Here is a 27,948-nt window from a genome sequence, read left to right as displayed (position 1 = left end):
ACTACTAATAATAATAATAATAATGGGCTTATATTAATTTTTGTGCAACATCAAAAACCACAATTTGAAAAAGAACTTTTTCAAAAAAATTTTTAGACTGTTTTGGCTGTGTTGAATTCCATGCTCATATTATGGGAAGGAAATAGGACCCCTGGCAGCAGGCCACCAACTCCCTAAAAAGCTTTCTTGCCCAACAAGACACCCCAAAGCCCCAGGGCTGTAGCCTTGCTCCTAAAACTTCTTTGGCAGCATGAAGTCTCCAGACAAACCAAATAAATCACAGGCAGGGGAAGCCACGCACCGTTCCCAGCAGACACTGGTGATCCTTGTCACTGCCACCAGAGAGGGGCTGTAGCACCAGCTGAGCCGGCACTGCCCAGGGCAACAGAGGCAGGGCACAGCTTCCCCCAGGCTGGCAGGGAGCAGGTCTGAGCAGTGCCCCATGTGCTGCCCCAGATCAGCTGGCAAGGAGAAGCACAGGCTGTCCTACGTGCACAGTGGCACAAACACCAGCCAGCTCTGCTCCACTCCCCTCCTGCTACCTGGAAGTGCTGCTCAAATAACTTGGCAGCAGCCCTGGCACTCTGTCCCAGGACCTAATGCAAAGGTGGTGGTCTGCAAAGCCCAAAAGCCAAAGGCTCGGCCTTGCACAGCCCAGCCAGCCTGTGGTGAGCCAGGAGGAGACGGCACCAGCCCAGACACCCCACGCTGCCCTGGTGGCCCAGGCACAGTGCCTGGGGAACCAAGTGCTTGGCTTGGCTGAGCCTGGGATGCCCAGCAGCCACCTTTGCACCTGGGAGGGCACATAGTGACTGCCCCAGAGGGAGTGGTTTGGATCCCATTCCCAGGCCTACAAGGGAAAATTCCTCCCCAGGCAGCCACAGGGCAGTGAGAGGCTGTGGCCACATCAAGATCAGGAGAGGAGCTGGCCAAGCTCTACATCCTTCTTCCCAAACAGGAGTGGAGGCAGCATAGCTGCTCTGCCCCAGGCAATCAGGACACATGCTCCTCGGCAGTGGACTCATGCAGGAGCCAGAGCCCCTCCAGGAAAAGCAGAGGGCACATGGAGGGCTCAGTGCCAGGGTGATTTCACCCTGAGCACTCCAGCAGTACCACACACCTGCCTGTTCCTACCTGCTCAAGGCTTGCCAGTGTTTGCAGAAATATAAAAGAGGCTACAACTCTCTGCTTCCTCCAGGAACAACCCAAATGAGCACTGCAGGCTAGAGGCCCTGTCTGCAGCCACCCCAGACAGCCACCCCTCCTGCACTGAACAGAGCACTTGGCATGATGCAGCTGGCTCTCTATTCCATGAGCCTCTTGGTGCAAAGTCATTGTCACTCAAACTCCACCAGAAGACAAACACGAGTAACTCAGAGTTTAATTGGGTGCTTCCAGTTGTGCAATATACAAAGGATGACTAAAAAGGAGGACATGGGCAATGGCAAGGACCCTATTAAAAAAAAAAGTCATGTAGATTTAAGAAAAATAAAAATTCTAGATTAAACTCAGCCCCATATCATAAAAATCCCCTCTCTGCATGTACAATGCCTATTACTATACACATGTTTAAAAAAAATGCCCACAGGCTGAAGTGCAAAGGGCAGCACCACAGCTGTGCTTTGTGGCAGGGGAATCTGTAGTGTTTGGTTTTTAAATTAAAATATAAATAGAAGCATAAAACATGCCAAGAACTGAGTGGGTCAAATCCCCCTCTGCACAGGGCCAGAGCAAACAGGAGCAGTCCCTGCAAGGCCCAGCTATCAACCTTGGTGTGCCCCAGTTCCTGGTGGGATGGGCAGCCCTGCCTGGGCACCAGGCTGCCGCTACACCCCATTCTTCACCAGCTCGTGGATCCCGTCCTCGTCAATGATCAGAGGTGTGCGGAACTCTCGGTCCTTCACCAGCTTCTCCAGGCCCTGCGGGGATGAGAGTGGCTCGTTAGGAACACATCACACATCACCTGCCTCCTGAGCTGCCTCTGCTCCCCTCCCGTGCTGGCAGCCTGGGGGCACTGCCCCAAAAAGCTCCCCAGTGAGTTACCCTCACACGTGTGCCCGGCCCCAAGGGCCCCCGGGCTCTGCAGAGCCAGTACTCACTTCTCCTCCATAGGAGACAAGGGGAGAAATTTCACACTGGATTGGCAGGTCGTTTGCATCCTTCAAGCTGCAGAGAAAAATATACTGTCAGGAGAGTCAGGTACAGCCCAGGGGGGACACAGATGGGGACACATCTGCCGGGGCCAGGCAGAGGCTCAGGGGCTCTCTGGGCCCACACAGGCCCCACCAGCACAGAGCTGCCCTGGGTTAGTTAAGCCTTGCGTGCTCTCCACAGAGGTGCCAGCTAAAGTTTAGATACCACCAGCAACTGAAAGGGAAAAGAGCTTTAGATGGGGCTCTCATGATGCCTTTCCACGTGTGTAACTACAGCAGTGCCTGTGCCCCCAGCCCCGCTATTTTTGATGCTGCATGGAAATGAGTCACCCACTCCTTCTCCTCCTGCAGCCCTGGGGTGATGTGAGATACCCTCACGGAGCACCTTCCCTTAAAGCAAGAGGTCTTTAGCTTTTAGCCCTCTCTTGCTTAAAGCACAACCTGAAGACACGGGGTAAGCCCTTCTGCTCACTCAGAAACACTCCCTGCAGCACTGTCTGCTCCTCCTGCCTTTGCCTGTTAGATCAACTAGCTTGGCTCCTCTCTTCTGCCTGCGAGATGGCGCTGGTGAGCAAAATGTCAGAACCACACCAGTGCTCCCCACTGCAGCAGCACTGCTGGGCAGGGGCCTGTGTGGAGTCCCTGACCCTGCTCCTGCTGCCACCAGCCTTTGTAGGACATGCTTGGATGATCCCTGGATCCAGTTAGCATGTAAATCTGGGGGTGCAGCTCTGTGGACCCAACAAGCAGCCATGGCAACAACACCCCAGCCAGTGGCCAGAGCAGCCAGGCAGGCATGGCAGAATGCCAGGTCAAAGCTCCTTCCTCTGCCACACACTCACTCAGCCCCCTCCTGTCCCAGGTGTCAGTAAATAAAACTCACCCATCCCAACCCACATTGGTATTTACCTTGAATGTTAGATTCAAGATAGTAGTTTTAAAAAAAATTGATATTAACTGTTAATGAAGGCTAAATGTGGGACAAGGTGCAGCTTTTCTCTTGCATATTGACTAGTGTGATGGCTTAGTCATAAGCCTGAAAACACCTGAAGTCTGGAATTACAACAGAGATAAAACAGCTGTACTACACCAGGAAGTACCTGAAGATAAAGCTTCTGAAAGAGGGGAAGTGAACAAGATTGCTTACTCTGTGAGTCATTTACACTCACCAGCTCCAAGCCCCATCATGTCTGTGCCTACAGAACATATCAGAAGAGTTAAAACTTCCCTGTGTATTCCCGTAAACTTTCAAGCACTGAGCCAGGGGCTTTCCCTGGTGTCACACTCTGGATCTTCCAAACTCAAGAGCTGGAGTCACACGAAGCCCAGCTGGCTGCTGTACTCAGATTCACATGTGCTACATCAAAGCCTGCCTGACATTTGCTTCATGTTTTTAATCCCGTTTTGCTCTGCCTGGACGCCTGGCGGACATCAGGGGATGGCAGCAATCCCCAGCTCTGGGACCGGCCAGGACCAGTCCCTGCCGTGCTGTGACAAACAGGGGAGTGGCATCAAAGGACATGCCAGGGTGTTTGCCAACAGCACCCTGCCTGCAGGGTGCCCTTTGGGGGCTGCATGCAGTCAGCACCAGGCTGCTGCCATCCTGCCTCTGTATGAACAGCATGAGCCCCATCCATTGATCCCGCAGAAAGGAGCCCAGCAGGGAGCAGAGCTGCCTGCCTCGCCACCATGAGAAGCAGCACCCCCTGTCGCCAGGGGTGACATGCCCCAGCGGTCACATGCGCCCCCCGCCCCGTTAGCCTGGCACGCCACTCCGCCTGCAGCCCGTTAGTCCCTAAGCACAGCCCCGCCACCAGGCACCTGGCACATGGATAGTTACTTGTCATTGACATCTGCTGGGCTGGCAGCTGACCTTCCGTTTGTGAGGCTATATGGGAACAAACAAGGGTTAGCAAGGGGGGAAAAACAGAGCAAAACGAGTCTGGGGTCTATTGTTCCCAAAGGAGGGCGGCGGGAGGTCTTGTGGTTGAGGGATGCATCGATGCTGGCCTGGCTGCTGCAAGGACCTGTTGCCGGGCTCTGTCTTTAGGGAGCCACCTCCCTCCTGCAAATGCAACCTTGGCTGTGCAATGGAGGCTGGCAGGATTCAATTCCTGTTGTCACCACACAGCTCACACCCAGCTCTGTTCCACAGATCACCCAGGAGAGGGGACCCCATATCTGGCTGCTTCTGTGACACTGTTATCAGTGCTGGGATTGTCTTGTGCTTAATACCCAACCCAAAAAGGAGCAGGAGTGTCAGGAGAAGCAACTCACCGAGGGATGGCAGGGATGCGTGTGCCGTTTTCATCCACAAAGTGCCCCCCTGCATTGAGAACCCAGCAGTGGTGCAGGGACATCAAGGCATGTCGGGCTGTGGTGGGGTTGTCCTTGCCATTCTGGCTGTCTGCATTCTTCAGGGGAGAGAACTCATCCTCACGCAGCACTTCATACACCACAAACTTCCTGGGGGAACACAGCATGGGACGGTCAGGTTTAGAAACTGTGGGTGCTTCCCCTGCCAGGGTGGCTGAGCTGGGCCCACAGCCCTCCCCCAGCCCACACCCACGGGCTGTTTTCACAGCCATGCAGGAGGGAGGGGAGGGCCTGGCCTGTAGGGTCAGCAGATGTTCCTCTGGCACAGGAGCAGGGCTCAGCCCGGCAAGAGGCATACAACACCCATGCCTCCAGCTGCCACCCTATCCTGATCCCGGGGCATCGCCGGTGGGCACACCCTGACACAACCCCAGAGGCTCTCAGAGCTTCCCCAGGGAGAGCCAGCAGCCAGCCTGGACCCCACGGAGAGCAAAGGACATACTTGGAAAACTGGAAGATGTCGAAGACAAACTTCTCCATCTTAATCCCATTTGGCTTCTCAGGTTGGACTAGCTGCCCTGTAGAGATGTCCACATGTGGGATCTTCTTCTCAGCCACGTGGTGCTGCAGCTGTGGTTCGTAAGTGCTGCAACAGGCCAAGAGAGAGATGTCACTTGTCCAAGCCACATCCCCATTTCAGACATGGCTGCAGCAGGATGGCTGCCCTGCTTTTACCCTGGCTGCCCCAAGGCATGGGCTGCTCATCCCCACAGCAGCCAGGAGACAGCCCCACATGCCTGCACTCTGGAAGCAGCATCCAGATATGGCCCAGAGAATGCTTATCTCAAAAAAGCAGACAGGTGGGGGTCAGACCAGCTCTGCAGGGGCCTCATCCCAGCATGCCTGGAGCTCAACCAGCAGCAAGAAAGGCACAGCCAGCTCTGCTTGGTAGCAGCACTTCAGTGCCAGCACTCCTGTCCTGGCACTCCAGCAGGCCCTTACTTGACCACATCTTTCAGGAAGGCAGTGGTGAAGTAGTGATTGGCGATGTTGCCCGCATTGAAGAGCAGCCGCCCGTCGGGGCCGCGCTGCTGGGCAGTGCCCAGGGAGATCTCGCTGTACTCCACCACCTGGTACACACCGTCCACCCGGCACACCACGCCCACCGGCTCCGTGGGGTTGGTCTTCTCCACCACCTGCCCAAGGGAAGCACTGTCAGGGAAAGGCGCCCAAAGCCCCACGCTTCCAACACACTCCCTCGGAAACAGCGGGCCCTGTTTAGAAAGGCTTTTTCCTCTGATGGGATGGTGCAGGGATGGGGATGCAGGAGCCCTCCCCTCCCAGGTGCTTCTGGCAGTGGGAATTAGAGGAGGCTGCGATGGCAAGGCTGGGTGACAGGTGTCAGACATACCCAGAGGGCACAGCAGGATTTGGCACCAAGCTAACATGCAGCTGGCAGTAGGCACGGATATTTTTAGCCAGCTTGCTGTTCACAACCAGAAGGCTGCTGGCTCAGCAGAGACATCCCCCTGACCTTCCTCTCCTCCTTGCACCTCACACACATCCATCTGGGTTATGACATACCCCAGCAAATCCCTACCCACCGCTGCATGCAGGGACGCAGGGCTTTCTCCTTTCTGCATGCTAAGGTTTATTTCCTCTTTCTTTCATGCAGGCCAGGAGGAGAAACTGCCTTCCCTTTCTCAGCTTACCCTCTGAAAGCTGCAAGACCAGTAAGTCCTTTCACCTGTTTGCCAGAGCGAAGCCAAATGCAAACAAAACCTTTGGCTGTCAAGCCAATCTTTAAGTGTGCCATGTTCTATCCGCAAGACATGGAGCTGGGTTCAGTGTCAGCTGCAGCCAGCTGCATCCTGGTCTGGTGTCCAGGATGTCTGGCCGGGGACAGCTGGCAGCTTATGGGAAGGATCCTGTCTGCCTGTGCTAGCCACAGACACCAAGAGAAGAGCTGACCAGCATCTGGGTGTGTGCCAGGCAGCTACACAGGGCTCCCAATCAGCCTCCTGACCCCAAGGGGGCCTCCTTGGTGCCATATTCCTGTGCAAGGCAGAAGAGCAGTGCCAGGCATCCTCCAGGATGCCAGGGGCAGGCAGGACTGTGGCAGCATGTGTTACTTTGCCAGCAAGCTCCAGATACTTAGCTATCCCTCCTGGTTGTGGCAATCCAGCAAATGAAGGGTACAAACTCAGGGAAGCCAGGCAAAGAGCAGACCCCACCCAGCTCTGCAGAAGCAGTGCCTGCCTCCTCCCAAAGCCATACCTTGGCCCCACAGTCTGCTCCCTTCTCCAAGCAGAACCCGATGAACCTGGGGTCAGCCACCTTCACCAGGATGTTGTCCACACAGTAGACATGGACACTGTGCACGCCCCTCCGCTCCATGTCGTCCATGATGCCATGTGAGCCCAGCGCCCGGTATAGGCCCCCGTTGCCATCTGCAGAGGGAACGCCCCACTGTCTGTCAGCCAGCCATGCTCATCCTCCTTCCCCACAGGCTGATGTGGAGGGTCATCAACCCAGCCATACCACACCCTAGTCCTCCCTGCCAGGGCAGACACAGACACCTCCCAGCCTGAGTCAGCCATGGGCCAAGTCACAGTGAAGACTGCAGTTCCAAAAGCTGTTCCTCAGCACCACGTCTCACCCCTGGCCACCAACCTGGTGCCATAGCAATCTTGCCCTTCTCCTCCAGTAGGATTTTCCCATCGAATCCCAGGGCAGGCAACATGCCCTGCTGGAAGAAGATGACATTCTCCTTCTTCAAGCCAAAATACCGATGTTTCTGGAAAAACTCCTTGGTGGACTCCATAGTGCGGCCACTTGTCATAATGTACCTGTTGCAGAGTTGAAGACACCCAATGGGCAGGGAGGAGAGGCAGGATCGCACACCCCTCATCCCAAATGTGGGGAACACCCAGGACATGCTTCCCCCCCCCACACTTAGGAGGATCTGACCTGCTGTGGTCCCACCATTTTGCCAAGCCAATGAAGGCTTTCAACCTTCCTTGCAACACATATCTCCAAAACCATACAACACTGTGCTGCAGTGGCCAGCTCTTGCCTTGTCTACAATGCACCTCAGGAGCTCATCTCCCCACTCCCCCATGGCTGCTGTCCTACACGGAGACATGGAAACCTTTCCCAAAGAGCCGTGGGACTGAGTCTGACAACGTGGGACCTGTCAGTGCCACCCTGAGCCTTGAACCACTCACTCTAAGGGGCCATGCCCATTGCAAAGCATTGACACCAAGAGGGGCCATGCCATTCCGCGGGGCTTGGGCAGCCAAGGGGCTCCGCATCAACCCAGGGGCTGCACAGGGGAACCGCACCACCCCAGGCTAGCCTCGGGCTGCCAAAGGGAACTGCACCACCCCAGAGGAGCGCGGGCTGCTGACACTCAGAGGCTATGCCAATCTACAGGACCCCGATCCACCAGTGCCAGCCGGACCCTACCGACACCACCCCACGAGCCGTGTCCCCCTGAGGCCGGGGCTCACCAGGGGATGTGGCAGGGAGTGCCGTGCTGCTCCTCCGCCATCTGCTGCAGCCGCCGCAGGCGCTGGGCCTGGAGGTGGAAGAGGGTCTTGCGGGAGGGCAGCCCCACGTCGCACATGCCCTTGGGGTAAGGGACGCCGAGGCGGGTGCCCTGCCCGCCGGCCAGCAGCAGCGCGGCCACGCGGCTCCCCGCGATCTCCGCCAGCCCTGGGGGAGCAGACACGCGTGGGGCCCTCCGCGCCGGCTCCGCGCCGCGCCGAGCCCCGCCGCCCCGCGCACCTACCGCGGCTCTCCCAGCGCGGCACCAACCCGCGGTCGCGGGAAGCGCTGCCCAGCACGTCCCGCGGCACCGGCTCCATGCGCGCGTCCAGCCCTGCTGCAGCCGCCGCCGCCGCCGCCCCGCCGCCGTCCCCGCGGGCGCGGCGGAAGAAGCGGTTGATCTCGGCCACGTCCATGCGGCACAGCTCGGCCGCCAGCGCCCGGCGGGCCGCGCCGTCCAGCTCGGGCCAGAAGCGCAGCACATGGTCCTGCCCGCCCGCCGCCAGCCGCTCCCGCAGCTCCCGCAGCTCCGCCACCTCGTGCCCCAGAGCCCCGGCTGCCTCCATCCCGCCTGCCGCCGCGGGGCCGCCGCCGCCCTTTATAGCTCCCCGCTGGCCAATGGTCGGGCCCCGTGTCACCTGGTGCGCGCCGCACGCCCAATGGGCGCCGGGGGAGGGGCGGGACTGCCCGCCCCCCTCGCTGTGACTCCGCCAATCGGAGCGGCCGCTGCGGCGCCGGCGAGGGCGCGCGCCGCTGGCTGCCATGGCAATGCGCGCCACGTCAGCGCGCGGCCGTGGGGGGCCCGGGGGCGGTAAGACGGGAGGGGAAAACCCCAAATCCAGCCCAAAATGTGCCGGCGAGGTCTCTGCGGAGGAGAAGTCAGCCCGGCCAGGCCCGTGAGCCTCGGGGCGTCAGCAGCGATGACACACGCACCAGCGCTCCTGCCGTCATCGGGGTCGCGTGGTATCCCAGAATGTCAGGATGCGCTGAGCTGGAAGGGGCCCTCAGGGATATCGAGTCCAGCTGCCGGCCCTGCACGGGGCACCCCCGGGAGCCCCACCCTGCCCCAAACACCTCTGGAGCTCTGCCAGGCTCGGTGCCGGGACGGGGCGGTGTCAGAGCGGACTGCAGCCAAAAAACTGCTCACTCGCTCCCGCCTCCAGCGGCCCCGGGCGTTGTGCAAGCCGCAGCTCCCCCGGGGACGTTCTGCGTTACCAGGCGGTTCGCCTGCGGACATCGTCATTCTGGGAACCCTCAGGCCAGCGCCAGGGTGGGACCTGTGGGGTGTGGGTAAGCGGGGCTGCCGCAGGAAGCCGAGCCCCGAGTGCCCGGGAGGGAACACGGTGGGCTCCGGCCGGGCAGAGGCCACCACGGCATGTGGGGCTGGGGAAGATTGCCCGGGGACGCGGTGAACAGCTATTAGCAGCAATTAGAGAAATGTGAAGATTTTTATTAGTGTCTTAACAGGAGTTATAATGGTACAGAAATTACAGGGTAAATCACAGTTACTGTTCCCCGGATGGAATACAGTTGGCATGAATTGAACAGATTCCAAGATGATTTCCCATACAGATACATGCTAAGGGGGATGGAGTGGAGTAGGGAAGCAGAGCAGAGACAGCACATCCAGGCTCCGTGGAAATCCCCGCAGGGAGAAGGAACTCGATGGTACTTTGCAGGTGATACTTTGCATGTCCCCTGTCAACCACAGGAGAAAGGAGATGTCCTGCTGCTGAGCCAACAGCTGTGGTGAAATTCCCCTCCTTAGATGAACTTGCTTCGTTAAAGCGTAATAATAATGTTAACAGCCCTCTCCATCCCACAGTTCCCCGCCTCCAAGCTACCACCACCCCTCACTGGAACTGGAACGAGTTCTGACAGCCATAGTCTCCAAGCACAAATACCAATGCTGTCATGGCTGGGTCACAGTCCTGTCCCCCCAAACAGAGGCCCTGCTGCTCGGTGACAGACAATTGCTCAGCTGCATGACATTTCAGTGTCCCACAAGAAGAGCACGCTGGACAACCACCTCATACTGAAGCATGGTTTATTAATCACCTGTACCAAGCACACATCTGCTCAGCAATGGTGCGTGACGGGATACAACAACTGACATCTAACTCAAAGGGAGGCACGTGGTTACAGGATCTGGCACAGCAGCAAGAAGTGTACTGAACCCTCTGGAAAGAACCTGCCTACAACAACACGGTGCTCAGGCTACCTTGTTACAAGGCTGAAGGCCAGTGAGAATAAAATTAGGAATAAAGCTAAGACGGGAGCTGACTTGTGCTTTGGCCAGTGATTTAAACACCAGTTACCCTACAACTAGGGTAGGACTAGGTAGGTCGGTGCTACACCGAGGGTTACTGGGGGGGAGCAGCACAGACCAGGAAACCCAGCGAGCATCTGAGGAGAAAGCCTCAACACTTGGGCATCTCAAGCAAGCAGTAATCTGGAGACAAGGAAAGCCAGGCCCATCCCACACACCACAACAGGCACCTTGGACTGAATCACCATGCACACTTCAGATACAATCTAGAGTTAAGGAACTCAAAGGTTTTAGCAGGGCTAAAACTTATGCCAAGACACCAACAGGTCACTGAGACACCAGAGTGAGCTTCATCTTGGTAGAAAAAGTCTTTGAAGGCAGAGTGTGAGAAGAAACAATACAATGCTTCTAAACCTCCCTGTACCCCACAGCCTGCGGTGGATCCAGTGACAGGACAGAGATCAGCCAGAAGGAATATAACAAAAAGCAGCTTTGGGTTTTTTTACCCAGCTCAGTGCTCAAGCCTGGTCAATGAACATCTGGAGAAAAATGTCTGGTAGCAGGAGTTTGCATCATGAGGATTTATTTAACCCCTGTAAAAGAAGCTGAACAAAACCCCAGCTAAACTCTGGCAGAAGAGCTGCCATGCTGCAGAAATAGGCTGTGGCTCCTCTCTGAAGATAAATCCTGGCACTATCCCTTATTGAAAGAATTCTGACTGAAAAAATTGTGCTTGAAAGATGACAGAGCAGCTCACAGTCCTAGACAAATGATGTGAGAACTTTGAACACATTTAAGTTCCATAGCTGCATCCCAGCATCTCCCTGTCCCAGTGTTGCTGTAGGTGATCGACCTCACACCCTGCACCCAGGGGAGCTCCCTGTGGCCCCACCTGGGCTGGCATTCAGCAGGGCAGGAGCTTTGGGGTCTGCTCCTGCCATGGTGGCATTCAACACGTGCATGTCTGGACCCCTGGCTCAACCCACAGGGATAGCAGTAATGCAGAGCTGAAGAGGTCATCCAAGACCCAACCATACTTCAAACACTGATCTCCACACAGGAAAAACCTTCACCCAGTTACCATTCAATTCCTCCCAGACACTAAAAGGTGCTTCACTCAAAGGACGGTTAAATTAAAAGCAATGGATCACACACCCCACACATGCAAAGGCTGCTGAACAGCTATGTACACCAAAGCAGCATTATTCCCAGAAAAATCTGATCAGCAAATCACACCTTAAAACTCATTGTGGGATTTTTTTTTTCTTTTCCCTGGCAAGCCCACCATCCCAAAGGCAACAGAAGAATTCAGAGATTGGTCCTTTCTGAGGGAGTTTGGTAAGGGCCACAGTAGACAGCACTATACACCAGCACAGAGAGCAACTCAGACTCATGAAATGCTACAGACATTGGATCTCCTGACACACCATGCACAGCACAAAAAATCAAGAGGAACTTCTTAAATATAGGATTCCATCAAGTCCAGCATCAGCAAGATGCAAACAGTAAACTGCAAGGTAATTCAGGTATTATTCCAGGGAAGGTCAGGGATGGTTCGGGCAGCTGTCTGCAAGTATTTTGTCTAAGAAAGGAATTCAGGAGGGCTTTCCTCCTCATTAAAACTGAGACCAAGACCAGAAGCCAGAATAAACTGGTGACTCTCAAAACAGGGCTGTTTCACACTGTGCCCATTAGGAGCAGAGTGCCCACCCTGGAGGGAGAGGCTCTGCCAGGTGCATGGGTTTGGAAATCAGTCTCTGCCTGCCCCATGGCAGCAGCTGACTGAAGCCACGGGAGCAGAGCATGCTCTGGGGGGAAGTGTTGCTGCTCACCACAGTGTCTTCCCCAAAGGCATGTGGCTGTTGTTCCTGACACTGTGAAAGACCTCCTCCGGGCCAGTCCAGTCTGATGACTCCTTAAGCCCTTTCCATACAGGATCTCAGATTGCCTCAAGCCCTTTTTGTAACCTTTGAAGGACCAAAAGTGTCAGTGCTTCTAATCTACATGTCTTAATGGGTTAATGCAAAACCAAAATGCACAACACAGAAAAGCCAAGCGTGGGGCCTACAACGGACAAATATTTGTTCTTATAAGACTCTCAAGGCAGGAGTGACACAAAGAATACTGTGTGCTGTAGCACACCTTTCCAAAAATATCACCAAAAGATGCTTACATATCACAGATGATTTGGCATCAGAGCTAGGGAGCATCAGTGCCAGCACAGGGTATGTGCTAGAAAGATGAATCCACACGGCGGGGTTTTCACATCTACTCAGGCTACAAAGTGCTTACAGGTTGTGTTGGGACTGAGGCTGGCACTGCTCTGACCAGGTCTCCACCAACAGTCCCAGCCCACCCCAGACAAACAAGCAAGCTCAGCTCCCCACAGGCAGCATCACCCACACGTCACTGCCCAGCCCAGCATCAGCTGCATGGCTCTGCTCAGGTCACAAGGACAGGGCAACCCCACAGGCTCAGCAGATCCAATTTCATTGCCTCTCTCTGCTCTATGTCAGGAGAAGACTCAAAAGTCCTCCTGGTCTGGTTTAGAGAGGATGGTGTTTCTGCTTCTTTATTTATAACAGTGTCAACAAAAAGCAGGCAAGCCTTCCTCTTCCTTCAACACAGGAGAAGAGGATTTGGTTACAGGAAAGCTTAACAAAGAAATCCTCTCCCCAGAGCCAAGCCCAGCGCTAAGGCCAACACTTTGGTCTCACTTCAAATCACTGTGAAGCCCTCGCCAGGATCTGCTCCGCCTCCCGGGTTCCCCCGGGCAGAGCCACACCCCCTGTAAATGAGCAAGCACAGCACACCCACAAGCAAGGCTGAAAGCGTCCAGGCCTCCTCAGCACATCACAAAGCAGCAGAAAAGTTTCAAAGTCCATTCAAGCCCTTTGCACCTCTCCTTCACAGATGACTCAGAAGCAGGGCTAGGAAGCTCTTTTGCACATTCAACTGTAAAACACGTGAGGAAGAGGAGCAAGACAACTCTCCTGATTGTTGCTACTGCCTACAGCAAGTTTTGGTACAGATATCCTCTCTTATAGGCACTCAGTGGGTAAAACGTAGCCACAACAAACTTGCCATCAAAAATCTTTCCAGTCAGCATTTTTTGGGCAGCTTTGGAATCACCAGCATTTGCATATTCAACAAAGACCTGAAAGAGAGAGAGGAGAAGTAGGACTTCCAGTGCACCATGCAACTTGCCCCCTCCAACCTCTGCAATGGGGGAAACGATTCCTAAACAAATTTTTCTCCTCCATCCTTGGTTGAGCAGAGAGCACTGGAGCTAAGAGTTGAATCTCTAAACTGGGATTTCATCTCTTGCTCCTCCATTTAGTAAGGTGGGAGAAAGTATGCTGGTGGTCTATACCCTCAACAATTCCTCTCCCAGCCATTGGCTTCTCCTCTTCATTCCTTCCATTCATGCTAAAGCTGACTGGGCACCTCCCAGGTTAGATAACATTACATAACCAGGAAGGAACCTGTGCTGTCCTTCAAAACAGCCATTTATTTATAGCACTGCCATCAGCCAGGAGATTTCCAGGCACTGAGCAGCAGTCCTGCAGCACCTGGAGTGTACATAGGAACACACAGCTTCTTCCCCCGTTCACTTACTTGGCCTTTACCAGGATTCTCCTTTGGAATAAGCAAGGAAATCACTGGTCCGTATTTCTGACATTCCTCCCTTATGTCTTCCAGGATATCTGGGAAAGGAAATAGCTTGTTGTTGTTCACTTTGCAAACTAGGGTGAGCCAAGAAACAAGCGAAGGCAAGATGAACACATCAAGAACACCTGGGTAACAAATATTCCTTCCCTCTCAATTTAAAATAAACAAGCACCAGGTGACACAGCAGAAGCTGACACCGCTAATGGCCATGTAATGAGATGCAAGCATTTGAATGGAGGCTCAGAAAAGTAGACCTGCAGGCAGTGAACCTCCAGCACAGGTTCCAGTAGCTGAAACATCGGGGATTTAGGAGTGCCTGCTATGGCACTCGGAGGAGGGGAACTGAAGGAGCTGGCACAATCACTTCTTTGTGTGAGCAGAACTCAGCCTTTCAGCTTGTGTCCCCAGAGTGCTCTGGTTTGTGCCACTGATGGGGATCTGACAGCACGCAGAAACACAAACCCCACACCATGGGGTCACCACCATGCCTGCCATCCACCATGCTTTAGGAACTCCAGTGAGAAATTTTAGTTCTCTGCTGAGATCTTGGCTAAGTTCATTAGCAAATTTTTAAGGATCTGTGCTATTGGGCTTCTGAGTCCTGTACATATCCAGCAGATATGCCACAAACACATTGTGAATTTGGTGGGCATCTAACCAAAGAAGAAAATAATTTTCTTTTTTAATCTGGGATTCTTCAAGAATTCCCTACAAGCTCTGCTTTCTCTCTCAATCTCAGTCTATTCTCTGTTGGTGCAGTTGACCCCTTGTAACCAAAGCTCAGCTGGGCAGCTCTGTTTGCTGTTCTTGTGTCTATTAATTGGTCATCTGCTTGTTCTTACATCCCCAGAGCTGCAGAAAACAAAGTCTGTAAGACAACATTACTATATGGGGATTGCACCAACCTTCATATTCTTCTTCACACTGCAGAGAAGCATCACTTAGAACATTTAGCAGCCTCAGCACAGGTGTAGGTAGCATCACCAAGTCTTCAATATGGGGAGCTGTTTGACACCCACAGAATCAAAGAAACAAAGTCAATGTCAAAGGGGCAAGCAAAGAGGAAGCTGATTCAATACACATTGTGATACTGAAGCACTTACTTCTCTCTCCAGTACAGTTTTGCTTCTCTCCACTATAAACTGCATTTAGAGTCTGAATTCTCCATTACCATCTTATAGTTACCTGTGCACTGAGAGACTCTTCCATGTACTCTGCAATTATTCTGCTGCTAGCATCTGAAATTGCTTTTCAAATTAAAGCTAGAATTGTGTCTACTTAGCCCAGACTCAGAAACTGATGTGACCTCAAGAACTATGCTAGTTGAACAAACTACCCCATATATATATGGAGATGTGAGAAGATCACAGGAATACTCTGCAACTGTCTCTCCTGTCACTGCTCCCAGACAAGCTGAAAACAGGCTGGCCAGCTTCCCTAATTCCAATTCTTCAGCTGTACTAAGGCACAGGCCTCAGATCTCCTTAGAATATCTTTTAGTTCTTCTCTGAACATCATGTAAACCCTCCTCCCCTCAAAATCCAACTGCAATCCACTGTTTTGAAGACCACCATACTTAAGCTACTTAAACAATGCAATGCTGTAGAATCAGGTATGGCCACAAGGTGTGTGAGCAGTGATCCTTGAAGGACTTCACAGGAGAAGAAATAAAACCCTTTGGGTGCTGGACATGGGGCACTTGGCTCTAGAAAACAAGCAGTTCCAGGATGGCCTGGAGCAGGGCAGCACGGATGCCACTGTGGCAGAAGGCAACAGCCAAGGAGAAAAGGCGAACAACAAGCTATGAGCTATCCTCACATTCTGAGGATCATCAGCCCTCTAGAAACCCAAAGACTCAGGGACAGTGTCACTTCTGCAGGAAAAAAAGCTTGATTTCATGTTCCTGTACAATAGTGACAGGCCATTAACGAATTTAAGATCTGGGCACCCAACCTGCAGTACTTGGAGAGTGTTGATGTGTTTATTTTGGCAGCTACAGCAGCTGAACATAATAGCAGGACAGCTCTGCCACTTCACTTCACTTGAGAGGAAAAGAAAAATGGCTTCATTTCTCCAGTCTGAGCTTTCTGACCATGCCTGCAAAGTGGGCTGTTATTTTCTAGGAAATACTTTTCCGAGGTAAGCACACAATGCCTGTGAAGAAGTTGACATCCCTGCCAGGCACAGTCAGATGTTGATCTCACAGTGCAAGAAGAGATCCAAGGCAAGCACAGAAGCTGTAAATCTCCTGCCTGTCATGGAAGAGCCCTTAGGAAAAGCTGAGAGTGTGAAAGGCCTTATCAGTACAGATGATGCCCAGACAGCTCTCAGTGGTAGCCCTTTGAAGAAAGATGCTAACTTCAGATAACCAGACATGTTCCAGCTCCTAGTGCACCTCTAGGACTATTTGCAACCAAGACACATCAGATGAACTGAAGACTGAAGAACATTTAAGTGTCACCATGGTCTTATATGCTACTCCTTTTATTTGGAGAATCACAAAATCGTTTAGGTTGGAAAAGACCTTTTAAATTATGAACTCTAACCTGGCATGGCCAAGCTCCCCACTAAACAATGTCCTCAGATGTGCCACATCTACACATCTTTTAATGGGCATAGTGACTCCACCACTTCTCTGGGCAGCCTGTTCCAATGTTTGACAACCTTTCCCTGAAGAAATTTTTCCTAACAACCAATCTAAACCTCCTCCAGGGCAACATGAGGCTGTTTCTTCTTGTCCTGTCACTTGTTACCTGGGAGAAAAGACAGACACTAAAGTAAATCTGTCCTTCATTTCATATGTCTTTTTCTAGAGAGGGAGACAAACCAGCCCCTAGAACTGAGACACCTGGTCTTCTTGTACCCAAGTGACAAATCCATTTCTGGCAATCCCCCTCTGCCCTAGGAGGTACTCTCTGCCCAGCTCCTCCGCAAATGACAAGTGACACCAACCACAATGACAACACAGGAAAGAACTTGATGAACTGGAAAGTCAAGACTTAGCTGTATATGACAAGGAAAGCTATTCTCAGCTGTCTTTGCTCTAAACAGAAAAGCTGTGTCCAAGTGAAAGGCAATGACAGGTCATTTTCTGACTTGCTGGGAAAGCTGCAGTAAATGCTTCTTTGTGCAGACAAGCGTATGTGCAAGTCTGTCAAAGAAAAGAAGCAGCAAAGAGAACGAAGCAAAATGGAAGCTGTTCTATAAACTCCAAGCACTAACCACAGAAGCACCTTCCTCAGTACAGTTAGAGGTCTGTGTGTTTAAAACCAGCCCAGAAAGCACTGCCAATACACAATTCCCTCTGCTCTAAAGCAGTACTGGCTGGGAGGTTCAGCCATGGAAAGCAGCTTTGATTAGAACAGCTCCAGCTTCTGAGACATATGTGAAGTTTGGAAATACGAATGAGTTTGTTACCTTTGCCTGACATACAGAAATATATTGCTTCTATAAGAAGCAATACTTAATAATCTTGGCTGCAAGGTGCACCAAGAAGCTTAAGAAAAGCAGGGCTAAGATTCAACTGGAAATGCTAGCTCAGCCTGAAGTATTAATTTATGCTTCAGAAAACCTGGATGCACAGCTCCTCACTGGTGCTCTTAAAAGCAGACAAGCTCTGAAGAATGCTACTCAATTGCATCTGGAACAGAAAATAGGGAAGGACACAAGCCTAAACAGGGAGGTCTCAGCCCACCTTTGCTGACTGCCTGCAACGCACATGGGGAGTTCTTGAGGAAACATATTTTATTAAATCAAAGGGACAGCATTAGATGGAAGTGAGTGACATCTGTCCATGATCTGCCACACAGATTACTGCAGGCCAGCCACTGCAGAAACAGGCTGCCACCACAAACCACCTGTGCAGAGGCAGCAGCAGAGGCCACCATCAGCCCATGCCCAAGGTGATCTCATTCCTGGTGATTTCTGAACTGGGAAACAGTTGGTGTAAGAAAACCCATCCACTCACCATAAACAGTACTGCACTCTTCAAATGAACCTCAACAGTCAGAATGTTAGGTAAATATCCTGGTTATTCCTGTGCCCTCAGACGAATGTTGCTGCCAATACTTTAATGGGGACAGTGTTTAATCAGAGTCCAGCTAAGAAAAAGTGACAGCCTGTGGGGCTGCAGGAGTAAGGCAGCACTGAGAGCACAGGCATCACTCTGACCTCCCTCCTGTGGCGCCATGGAGAGCTGGCAGGTGCCAGAGAGGAGCAGCAACGAGGCCAGACCGAAAAACAACAGACAACTGCCCTCTGTGCTGCTTCCAGCACATGCTGAGAGAGTCCTGAGCAGGGGCCATAGCCACAGCTTACCAAAAGGAATGCTGAAGAATGGGCTGCATAAAGCCTTCTCAGCAGAGGCTCGTTTTCCTTGGTCACAATGAAGCATGCTGTAAGAGAAGATACCTTTATGTTCATGCATGTGACATTCCTGCACTGATACATTCCACTCAGGCTGGAAGCTAGCATAGAGGAACACCCTATCTTTGGGGTGGTTATGGTACAAGAAGAGTGGGAAGCACATCTTGCAATTTGCAGCTGAAGCATACCAGAAGGATCCTCTGAAAGCATTTTGGGTAGATGGTGGAGCAGGGTTTCCTTCTTGATGTCTCTCAGCACCAAATACTGAGAACTGCCCACTTAAAGTCTACAAGGAGCACTGCATGTTCCAGCTCCACATCCTCAGGCCATTCATCCCACATCTCAGGCAGACACACAGTCTCATGAGAGTGATCACACTCCAGGGTGCTCCCACATCTTTTCACAAATGGGATTCAAAGCAGCTAATAACCCAGAGCTTGCCTGAGAATACTCCTAACTTGGCTTTATCAGGGGCTCCCAATGCTATTTATGCCAAGTTGTGTCTTCTTCCCTCTGTAGCCTCAGAGCACAGTCAGACAGTGAAAACAACCCCCTTGGCAGACTCCTCAGGAGAGCTGCAAAAGTGCCTTTGAATCTTGGCAGCAGTGGAAAGCAGCAGTTTCTGCCCCCTCCCTCACTTTTCTGATAACAATCCCCAAAACCAGCAAAGTCTGCAGTTTTCTCCAAATACAGTCTCTCGGCTGCAAGTGCAAAGCACTGAAACAGCAAATGATCAACATAATGACTGACACTCTCTATGTGCTTACTCCAAATTGTGCCAAAATCAGAGGAACTGAAACATCTCTGCTAATGCTTGCACTTGTTAACAGCAGAGGGGGAGGAGATGAAAGAAAAAGGGGGGAAGAAAGGAAAGGAAAGGGAAAGGGAAAGGGGAAAGGGGAAAGGGGAAAGGGGAAAGGGGAAAGGGGAAAGGGAAAGGGGAAAGGGGAAAGGGGAAAGGGAAAGGGGAAGGGGAAAGGGGAAAGGGGACAGGGGAAAGGGGAAAGGGGAAAGGGGAAAGGGGAAAGGGGAAAGGGGAAAGGGGAAAGGGGAAAGGGTTAGGTGTGGGCTCTAAGTTGCTAAGAGCAAGGCTTGACTTTACAGAGTACATCTTTAAGCAACAGCTAACAAATATGCCACAGTACCTTTTGATAAGGTCTCTGAGGTGATAAGCTGGAATGGCTGAATTAACCACCCCCTCACTGGCAAATATGCGATCAATGATGGCAGAACTGTTTGTCTGGAAAGAAAAAGAAACGGTGATTAGGGAGGTAAAACCAGACTGTGCAAGGCTTGCAATATCCCATCATTTCCCAGAGTGGATGCAGAGGGCTGTGGTTCTCTGGGGTTTTGTGAGTGATCCCCAATGCCCAAGCCTCACATGTTAAACTAGCAGGCTCACATCAAATCAACTTTTTCCCATTTGCCAGCAAAAGCTGGAAATTTCCACATGCAAGAAACTTTTCTGTTGCTGTGGAGATTCTGATGCTGAAAGGATTCTCCTTCTGGAAAGAGGAGCACAAAAAGTTATTTCACACAGATCAGAGGACAGTCTTGTTTTCTCAGTATACAGCCTTACGAGAAGATCCCCAAATTACAGCTAACGTTAAACTAAACCCAGCAAATAATTCCTCTGCCATTGAGCTGCTGAACTAGCTGACAGTCATCAGGCATTGGTTTTGTTCTTCCTCCTATGCCACAACTACAGCCAGGACAGCTTGCCTACCAAATCTAGGCAAGACACTGGCTCCAGACAGAGACTCCTGGAACACCCCTATTTCAGTAACCTGAACACAAGTAGAATTCAAACAAGCCAGTCACACAGGGCAGGTGGGTCTTTAAGGCTCAGGAATCTTAATTCTCAAGACAATAGGATTAGATAAACATCCTGGAAACACTACCTAGTTGCCAGGTGCTACCTCACAAATCCAGATTATGAACAAGAAGCAGAAGGATTCATTTGGTGCAAGCAAGAACTGTCTCACCTTCCATTCCTGAGATTGGACTGTATGTTTCAGTTTCATTCCTGAGAACATTTCCAGTAAAACGATTCCCAGACTCCACAGATCCACAGCAGAGGTACACTCTGTCTCACTCTGGAGCCCTGCCTGTGCCAGGCAGTTCTGCAGTTCTGCCTCTGGAGCCCGATACCCGTCTGTTTGAATGTATTTCACATCCTACAGGGGACAAAACACAGGGAAAAAGTTGATTTTCCACACTCAGGTTCTCCACTCCATCCTTAAATCAGTTCTGATATCCTTCCAAAGGGGTCTCCAAAATACTATTGCTAAATTGACAGAAAGCATTGTAGAGTCAGTTGTGCAAGGCAGGCAGTTCAGTTCCCTATACTGCTGTGCTGAGGGAAAACCAGGACTGTCTGGAAAAAAAAACATCTCCCAGCAAAACACCACTAGCATCTGACCTCTGAAACTCAGCACTGCTGGGAGGAAGGGGCTGGATGTCCCTGTGGACTGGCCCTTTAACCTCTCCTACATGCAGATGATGCTAGAAATTTTGGAATAAGGGCTGAACACCCCCAATACGGTCCCACACTGGCTGCCTGAGAGCACAGACAGCCCCATCTGAGCACCAGGAGCTGCTGTCATTGTTCAGGTGCTGATGTTCTCTGGAAGCAAGCAGCTAAAATGCTCAGACAAGGAAATCATCAATGGCAGTTCCCATGTACCTCTTCCATCTCCCCTTGAAGCCTCAAATGCTGCACAATCAGTACCTGCCCAGCTGCCGGGCTGGCACAGTGAGAGGAAATGCCCACATGCTGCCTGCTCCAAAGAAATTAGAGAATTATAGAATCATACAAGTACTGGCTGGAGGGGCTGCTCTGAAGGCTCCAGTCCAGTCTCCTGCTTTCAGGCAATACTGGTCAGTCAAAGCTGTGGCTTTGTCAGCCAAGTCTTCTAAGTGTCCAAAGACAAACTGCATGCTGGGTCTTTTTAACATATGGGGACTCATTTTAGACACACTGATGCAACACAAGGAATGACAGAAGAATATACAAGCCTTCTTCCTCCTGGATAAGGCATAGGATTAGGAATTCTTACCATGAGAATATATTCAGACCAAGATTATGTGGTTCTCTGACTGAAAATAAAGTTTACAGAAGACATCTTCCAGCAACAGAGCTCAAAAGTGGTTTATGAACTTAAAAATGATACACAAACTGCTCGTCCTTGTCCCTCCTCCTATCAGTAGGGAGCAGAACCTCCAGCATGGCAATAGCAGCAACTTGGCAGGCCCCCAAACAACGTTTAGAGATAGAGAAAATACTGTGATCAATGGCACCAGCAAAAAGAGAGAGAGGGAATTTCACTCCTACCACCTAAAGCATTTTGAGAGCTGTAAGTGGTTGAGACCTTGCTCTGTATACAACCATTCTCTGTTAAACAGCAATGGCAGGAAATTTTGCGTAAGAATAATCTTGGCAGGGCTGTCATAAATAAAAGTAGCATGGTCTTTGGCTCAGATAAGGAAATTATGCATGCAGGCTGCAGCCCAAGGCAGGGGTGGGGACGGGCAAGGTCAGAAGGTTCACCCATACAAAAAGTGTGTTTTTGAGAAAGGGCAAAGGAAACTCAGCCCAAAGAAAGCAGATTGGAAGAAACCATGGAAGCAAATAAAGCACCCTATCAACTATTATGAGGCAGCTCGCACAGCAAGCAGCAAAACACAGACCTGAATTAAATAAAAATACCTGCATTAGACACAGGACACCAGGAGTGTGTATTTTGCTGACAGACAGCAACAGATTACCACCAGAAACTCAGCCAAGAATGTGGGAGAACTGAAGACAACACGGGGGAGTTAAGAAGTCCAAACATTAAAAACAACCCCTGTACCAAAGAATTCAGAGACAGGTCACCCACACAACCCTCTGATATTCACAATCAGTGGGCTGTGCTGTCAATACCAGGTAAACCAGTAAAAAAGTATATAAATTTAAAACTGCTAAGTGGGTAAAGTGCATGCAATAGGGACAACCAGGACACTGTAGGAAGGCACAGAAAAAATTACCATCTATCATCCAGTGATTAAAGGCAAGTGTGCTACAAGGTTACCTGATGGAAAAACGTTACTGAGACTCCTCACAGGCTGCTACTGAGAGAGGGAGGAGTGAAAGGAAGATCTATTAAGCCAACAGCAGAACATCCTGAGGCTCTCTGCTTCCATCAGAAGCCATGGAAGAGAGTAAAATGGGCAAGGACAAACAAGTCAGTATCACCAAAATAAAAGTGACAGCAAGGAGACTGAGCAGGAGACCAGCAAATGGAACAAAGAGTACAACAGACACTGCCCACCCAGGACCAGACCATGGACTTTTTTGATACATGTGGGAAAGAAACATCCAGACTTCCTGAGGAAGGGAGGCTGCTCAAGATAGGGAGAAATTAAAGGCAAGCACAAGGACACTGCCAGAGATAACACACTTGGCTAGGGAGGCTGATGGCAAAGCCTGGATTACTACAACACATGGGAAGGGATGATAAAAGGGAATTCTACATTTCTAAGTGCTCCCACTCATCTGACCACATAAAAACTAGCAAACTTTCCAGGAAGCTGAGACACCACTTTTCTCAGGGCATCGTTAACATTGGAATTTGTAGCACAAAGGCTAAGACATGAACAGAAACCAGAGACATGGAAGCAGAATGGAAACACAGGTTCAGTGTCTGGGGCAGACATCATTTCAGCCTTGTCAATTAACCCTCAGCACCAGCTCAGCTCCTAATCTGATCAGGTCACTTGGAAAACATCACAGAGCCACACAACTCAACACAGAGCCCTCTTGCCTCAAGAGTAGCACATTCCAAACCTGATTCCCCTCTTTGAAGCTAAGTCCAAAGTCAATGAGCTTAAAGCACTCCTCCTCTGCACTCCACAGGATGTTGCGTGGCTTGAGGTCTGCGTGCACATAGCCTTTGTGGTGCAGGAAAGCCAGGGCTTCCAGGACATCTCGGGCGCAGTGCTGGATCATCCACATGGAGCAGCCCTGGTTGCTGGAGTGCAGCAGCAGCTCGGACACGCTGATGTCCAGCAGCTCCAGGAGCAGACAGCGAGATGGGCCATTGGCAGAGTAGTGGTTGGTGAACACGCCATAGAGTGTCACTACAATGAGACACGGGGACAGGCATCGGTAACGAGCACGCAGCCAGCACCTTCACTGCTCCACGCCACAAGAGCTGTGGCAGGCAGCTCGGATGTTTTGTAACGGGTGGTGTTTGGAGAGATGGAGAACCAGGGAGGAAGAAGCAAGGGAAAAGCAGCCATTTCACCCCTACGAGCTTCAGGGGACAGGCTGATCTCACAACACTCCCCAGGCTCTGCTAAAATGATGGGGCTGAGTGCTCCTGCTCAGAAGGACAGCCCCTGAGACAAGGATAAGCACATTCCAGTGGGCAAACTGGACACAGTGCCACTCTTTAGAGACCTGTCAATCTCACCCCGTGACAGACAAACTTTGCAGAGTGGGAACCCATGTGCTGTCTGGGTGTCCAGGAACACTATGGCATTAAAAAGCATTTCACACCGACAAAAAATATCAGTGGTGGGTGAACTTTGGCACTTCCAGCAATCACCTCTCACACACAGACTTCCTCTCTTCCCAGGCTCATTCCCACCCAGGAAAGAAGTCCTGGAGCTGTAGCACAGTGGGAACACACGGGCCCACGGCTGTCTCGCAGGGAACCCAGTCCTTGCTGGGGATCTGGCACCCCACCCAAAGGAGGACTCCAGGGTGCCCTGCCTGCAGGGACCCACACTGCCCATCTCTCCTGGCCACCCTGGGGATGTCACCTGCAGAGCCCCACCCAGGGAAGGGTGGGGTACCCAGGAGCATCCACTGCAGGGAGGCTTCTTTGGGGTGTCCAGGCTGGGGGCCCTCAAATCTGCCCCCCGAGGGGTGCCAAACCGAGGGGCACATTGGCCCGGGGATGCGTTTGGGGGCGAGGCTGCCCGTATTCCCAAAGCAGCTGAGAGTTCTCTTCCCTGGCTGCGAGGGAAGACACCAGTTTGGCAGGGGGAGAGTGCCCTGAGGGGTGCTCTAGGGACAGAGGGTGCCCGAGCAGAGGTGTTTGGGGATCGGGGAGGGGGTGCCGGGGTGCGGGGGTGCCGTTACCGATGTTGCGGTGCCCGCGGAGCTGCTCGAGCGCGGCGCGCTCCTTGCGGAACCCGTACTCGGCGCAGTCCGCGGCGGGCGGGCGGGCGCCGGGGCGGCGAGCGAGCCCGGGCCGCGGCCCCGGGGGCGGCACGAACTCCTTGACGGCGCCGGGGGGGGCCCGGGGGTCCCCGCAGCAGCGCACCCGGTACACCGAGGCCGAGGAGCCGCTGCCCAGCGGCGTCTGCACCTCCCACAGCCGGCCCAGAGCCTCCAGCAGAGGCGGCGCCGCGCCCCACGCGCACCCCGACATGGCCCCGTCCCGCCTCACATCGCCGTCCCGCCGCGGCCCCGCCGCTGCCCCGGCACCGGCCCCGGCCCCGGCCCCGGCAGCCGCCGCGCTCCGGCCGCCATGACACCGGAAACGGGACGGCACGGCGGCGGCGCCGCCCTCAGCGGGGCGGGGCCCTGGGCCCAGGAGCGAGCTGCTCCCTCGGTGCTGCCGGGTCGGAGTCCAGCGCCCTCTGCGCTGCCGGGGGTCGCATGCCCTCAGCCCAGACACCAGCCAGGGCTTCCGCCGGGGTCCCGGTTCCCTAGTACCCTCAGCCCGGGCTCCAGTACCCTCAACAGCCTCGGAGTTCTGTTCCCTCAGCCTGGACACCGGCTGGCTCCCATTACCGCAGCACCCCCGGGATCCGGCCCTTGTGCCCAGGCCAAGCACAGCAGGGCAGCCACGTTCTCCATCCCAATCTGGACACCACCAAACTCCCCCTCCGCCCCCTGGCTCCCCACCAGTATGGCGCCAGGGTCGTGCAGGGTGTCCTTTCCCATCAAAGGAATGCCACACATCAGTAGGTACAAAAGAAAAAAAAATTTATTGTGCAATCTGCATCTCTTGTCCCAAACCACACGCACCCTGACAACATAAACAGAGGGACTGGACTGGCTGTGAGTGACAACTCTCAAGGGGAAGGTTCCCTTGGGGTCACAGCAATTGAAGACACTGGTTCTTCAGAGGGGGCTGCAAGTCCTGGTTTCCATCAACACCAACATGGCAGTGCAGACCTGGGCAGCACACACACATCCCTGTACTTAAGGGTGGAGGCGGCCGTGTGTTGTATTGCACTAAATAGTTTATTTAGTTGTTGTTGCACTGGTGATGGGCAATTTCTACTGAGCATGTTGGGTCAAGTAGAGGGGTTTTCTCCCTCCCTCATCCCATGGTTTCCTCCTCACACACCCCCCCTCCGTTACACACACCTGGTCTGTCCCACAGGTGCTTCGCCCCTCCCCAGTGGCATCCCATTGGCTCCGGCTCTCTCTCCCCCGCCCCCATCCCCCAGGGTATAAAACCTCCTGTGTGAGAGTTCCAATCTCTCCTTTTTACCGGGGTGACCCATCACCTGTGTCCTGTCCCAAGCCAATAAACAAGATACTTGCACCCACGTGGAGAAGAGCGCCTCTCATCTTTTACTTTCGTCTATGCAGGTCCGCGTGAGCTAGAGTCTTAAGTTAGCCGGATTGGACTCATATAAGGCCCAGGAAAACCACGGATTACCACAGCCGTGCACGGCGTGATCATATTGTCAGGGGGTGTGACACCTCAGCACTGAACATGGGCTCTGTGCAACTCTGCACCCCTTCACTCTTGAGCAGGGCTTTCCCAGACCAGAGAGCTGCAGGGCCCCAGTGCCACCGGGGCATCACCATACCAACGGCAAGGACATGGGTGGCTGCTCCCAGGGCAGCAGGATCCGTGCTCACAGCTTCCTTCCTTCAGCAGGATAGCATGGCTTTGGGTGGTGGAAGACATTTCTTCAGCCCAACCACCCTAGGTGGCCTGGAAGGAGCTGTGAGCAGGTCCATCCATGAGCTCCTGGGTTCCTCCAACCCAGCCTGGGGCTTCAGAGCTTTTCCTCTGAAGACAACCTTTGTGGTGCGGATGCACATAAAAGCTCTAAGCAAAAAGTTCCATCTGACAGCTGCTGCTTTGCATTGAAACAAATGTCCCCAGGCTGGCTCATCCCTCCTGTAATCCATGGCAAAACACTCATACAGCAGTATCAGAGGACCACGTGGCTTTATGTCCCAGTCTCACAGAGACCACTGTCCCAGGAAATAAAGGGGAGCAGTGACACTGACTCACACAGAGAGGGCTGCCTGCCTGGACAGCTCTGTTCATGGTGGCTGGGACGAGACCAGGAAACAAGCAGGAGCTGGAAGAGGGTCTCACAGAGAGCTCAGCTCCCTGCCAGAGCCCACCAGCCAGCAGCTGTTCAGTCCCAGGTACTCAGCCTTGCACCTCGCCAGAGCCCAGGACTACTGCATCTGGGGCTCCACTGCAAGGAGATGGCACTCAGCAAACACACAGCACGAGGTCAGCACCTGAAGAAGGCCCTGGACACATCTGCTGTCCTGGTTCATTGGCATCAGGGCTGGGTGAGCCTGCTGGTACCCCAGGATGGGCTATCTCAGCAAGCATACAGTGTAAGCTGGGAAATCCTCTGGACCAAGGCAGCCACTGCAGAAAGCGTGTGGTGCTTGTGGGGTGCTCACAGGATGCTCGCTCCAGTAGAGCCAAGGGGGTTTGGGGCAGGCTGGCACTTCTACCCCCACGCACCCCCTTGGTTCCCAGTTCAGCAAGGCTCCTGGCTGCAGACAGGGTGGCAGTGGCACTGTGGCAGGACAGGAGCTTAGCACTGACCAGGGTGAATAGGGGGCCAGAATGGGGCTGCAGAAGCTATGGCAGGACAGGCATGTGCCCCTCCTGGGAATCTGGGGAGAAGCAGGTTGTCATGGCTCCCCAGAGCCCACACTGGGCAGCAAATGGCTCGTTCCACTCCAAGGCTTCCCCCTTTCCAAAGTAATCACCCCAAAAAGGCAAGTGGCAGTGAGAGACAAGTTTGGGAGAGCCAGCCCCCATGGCACCCCTGTCACAGCTACCCACTGCTACTCAAAGGACAGTAGGTCAGGATGGGCCCCCTCCACCTCCCAGCCAGGGGTACGTGGCTCTGGCTGCCCTGTGCTCCCTGGTGGCTCATGCTCCAGCCCCAGTCTCCGTGAGGGCTTCTCTGTGCTGGGTGACATCTCAGTGGCCCTCTCACCCACTTGCCACTGGCTCTCCTGGCGGCCCTTATGGATGAGGTCGGGCACGGGCAAGGCACTGGTAGGCTGGTCCCCGTTGGGCTCTAGGGCACCCATCACACTGAGGACACCAGGGCATTCTGGAGGAGACAGGTCCCCCATGCCCAGCTGCTCCTCTGTGGGCTCAGAGTGAGCTGAGGCTGGTTCGGGAGGCTCCTCAGTGCCACTCCTAGTGCCGGTCCCCTCCAGCTGCGGAGCAATGAGCATGTCCTGGGGGGTCTTCAGGGCGCGCGGTGTCCGTTTCTTGGTGATGGGGGGCGGGGGTTCCAGCCGGGGAAAGGCCTCCAGCCCCACAGCCCTGCAAACAGAAGGACAGCTGCATACAGCCCCATGCTGGGCCACTCCAGCCTGTCCCAATAGCCCTGGCATGG

At 53.1% G+C, this 27,948-nt stretch overlaps 3 protein-coding genes across 8 annotated transcripts in view; all 3 read right to left on the bottom strand.

The window, feature by feature from the left end:
- Positions 1-1,363: 1,363 nt before the first annotated feature.
- UAP1 (UDP-N-acetylglucosamine pyrophosphorylase 1) lies at positions 1,364-8,585 on the bottom strand. 2 transcript variants are annotated; one of them, XM_050977586.1, is made up of 10 exons: positions 8,263-8,585; positions 7,982-8,186; positions 7,143-7,318; positions 6,747-6,919; positions 5,472-5,665; positions 4,972-5,115; positions 4,431-4,619; positions 3,994-4,041; positions 2,100-2,166; positions 1,364-1,919 (listed from the first exon to the last, which is right to left on the bottom strand). In XM_050977586.1, the coding sequence occupies exons 1-10, from the start codon at positions 8,582-8,584 to the stop codon at positions 1,827-1,829; spliced, it is 1,611 nt and encodes a 536-aa protein (XP_050833543.1). In that variant the 5' UTR covers position 8,585; the 3' UTR covers positions 1,364-1,826. The 2 variants fall into 2 exon arrangements, with proteins under 2 accessions (XP_050833543.1, XP_050833544.1); XM_050977587.1 differs by lacking the exon at positions 3,994-4,041.
- An 862-nt stretch (positions 8,586-9,447) lies between these two features.
- Positions 9,448-24,868, bottom strand: UHMK1 (U2AF homology motif kinase 1). Of its 2 annotated transcripts, XM_050977251.1 has the most exons (8): positions 24,455-24,867; positions 23,153-23,445; positions 20,310-20,501; positions 19,470-19,564; positions 18,277-18,353; positions 14,865-14,963; positions 13,906-13,994; positions 10,049-13,444 (listed from the first exon to the last, which is right to left on the bottom strand). In XM_050977251.1, the coding sequence occupies exons 1-8, from the start codon at positions 24,744-24,746 to the stop codon at positions 13,298-13,300; spliced, it is 1,284 nt and encodes a 427-aa protein (XP_050833208.1). In that variant the 5' UTR covers positions 24,747-24,867; the 3' UTR covers positions 10,049-13,297. The 2 variants fall into 2 exon arrangements, with proteins under 2 accessions (XP_050833210.1, XP_050833208.1); XM_050977253.1 differs by lacking the exons at positions 10,049-13,444; positions 13,906-13,994; positions 14,865-14,963 and adding an exon at positions 9,448-9,716 and having other exon boundaries at positions 24,455-24,868.
- Positions 24,869-25,284: 416 nt separating this feature from the next.
- LOC103824315 (carboxyl-terminal PDZ ligand of neuronal nitric oxide synthase protein) overlaps positions 25,285-27,948 on the bottom strand; it is a 42,852-nt gene continuing 40,188 nt past the window's right edge. For 3 of the 4 annotated variants that reach the window (XM_050977466.1, XM_030226385.2, XM_050977467.1), the window contains exon 12: positions 25,285-27,893. In XM_050977466.1, coding sequence (XP_050833423.1) covers positions 27,383-27,893 — 511 coding nt within the window. In that variant the 3' untranslated portion in view covers positions 25,285-27,382. The remainder of the gene's footprint in view (positions 27,894-27,948) is intronic. The other variant, XM_050977468.1, reaches the window with a different exon arrangement.

The sequence above is a fragment of the Serinus canaria genome, chromosome 8 (assembly GCF_022539315.1).
Source record: "Serinus canaria isolate serCan28SL12 chromosome 8, serCan2020, whole genome shotgun sequence".
NCBI classification, from domain to species: Eukaryota; Metazoa; Chordata; class Aves; order Passeriformes; family Fringillidae; genus Serinus; species Serinus canaria.
The sequence above is the reverse complement of the archived record's forward strand: the minus strand, read 5'-3'. Positions and strand labels throughout refer to the sequence as shown.

Coding starts and splice junctions, on each gene's coding strand:
- UHMK1 (XM_050977251.1), bottom strand. CDS start 24,746: ATGTCGGGGTGCGCGTGGGGCGCGGCGCCGCCTCTGCTGGAGGCTCTG. Junction 18,354..19,469: donor CTCAGAGACCTTATCAAAAG/GTACTGTGGCAT, acceptor CTTCTCTTACAG/CATGCTTCATTGTGACCAAG. Junction 13,445..13,905: donor AGAATCCTGGTAAAGGCCAA/GTAAGTGAACGG, acceptor TCTCTCTTTCAG/GTCTTTGTTGAATATGCAAA.
- UAP1 (XM_050977586.1), bottom strand. CDS start 8,584: ATGGAGGCAGCCGGGGCTCTGGGGCACGAGGTGGCGGAGCTGCGGGAG. Junction 7,319..7,981: donor ACTCCCTGCCACATCCCCTG/GTGAGCCCCGGC, acceptor ACTCTGCAACAG/GTACATTATGACAAGTGGCC. Junction 5,116..5,471: donor TTCCTGAAAGATGTGGTCAA/GTAAGGGCCTGC, acceptor GGCCTGTTGCAG/CACTTACGAACCACAGCTGC.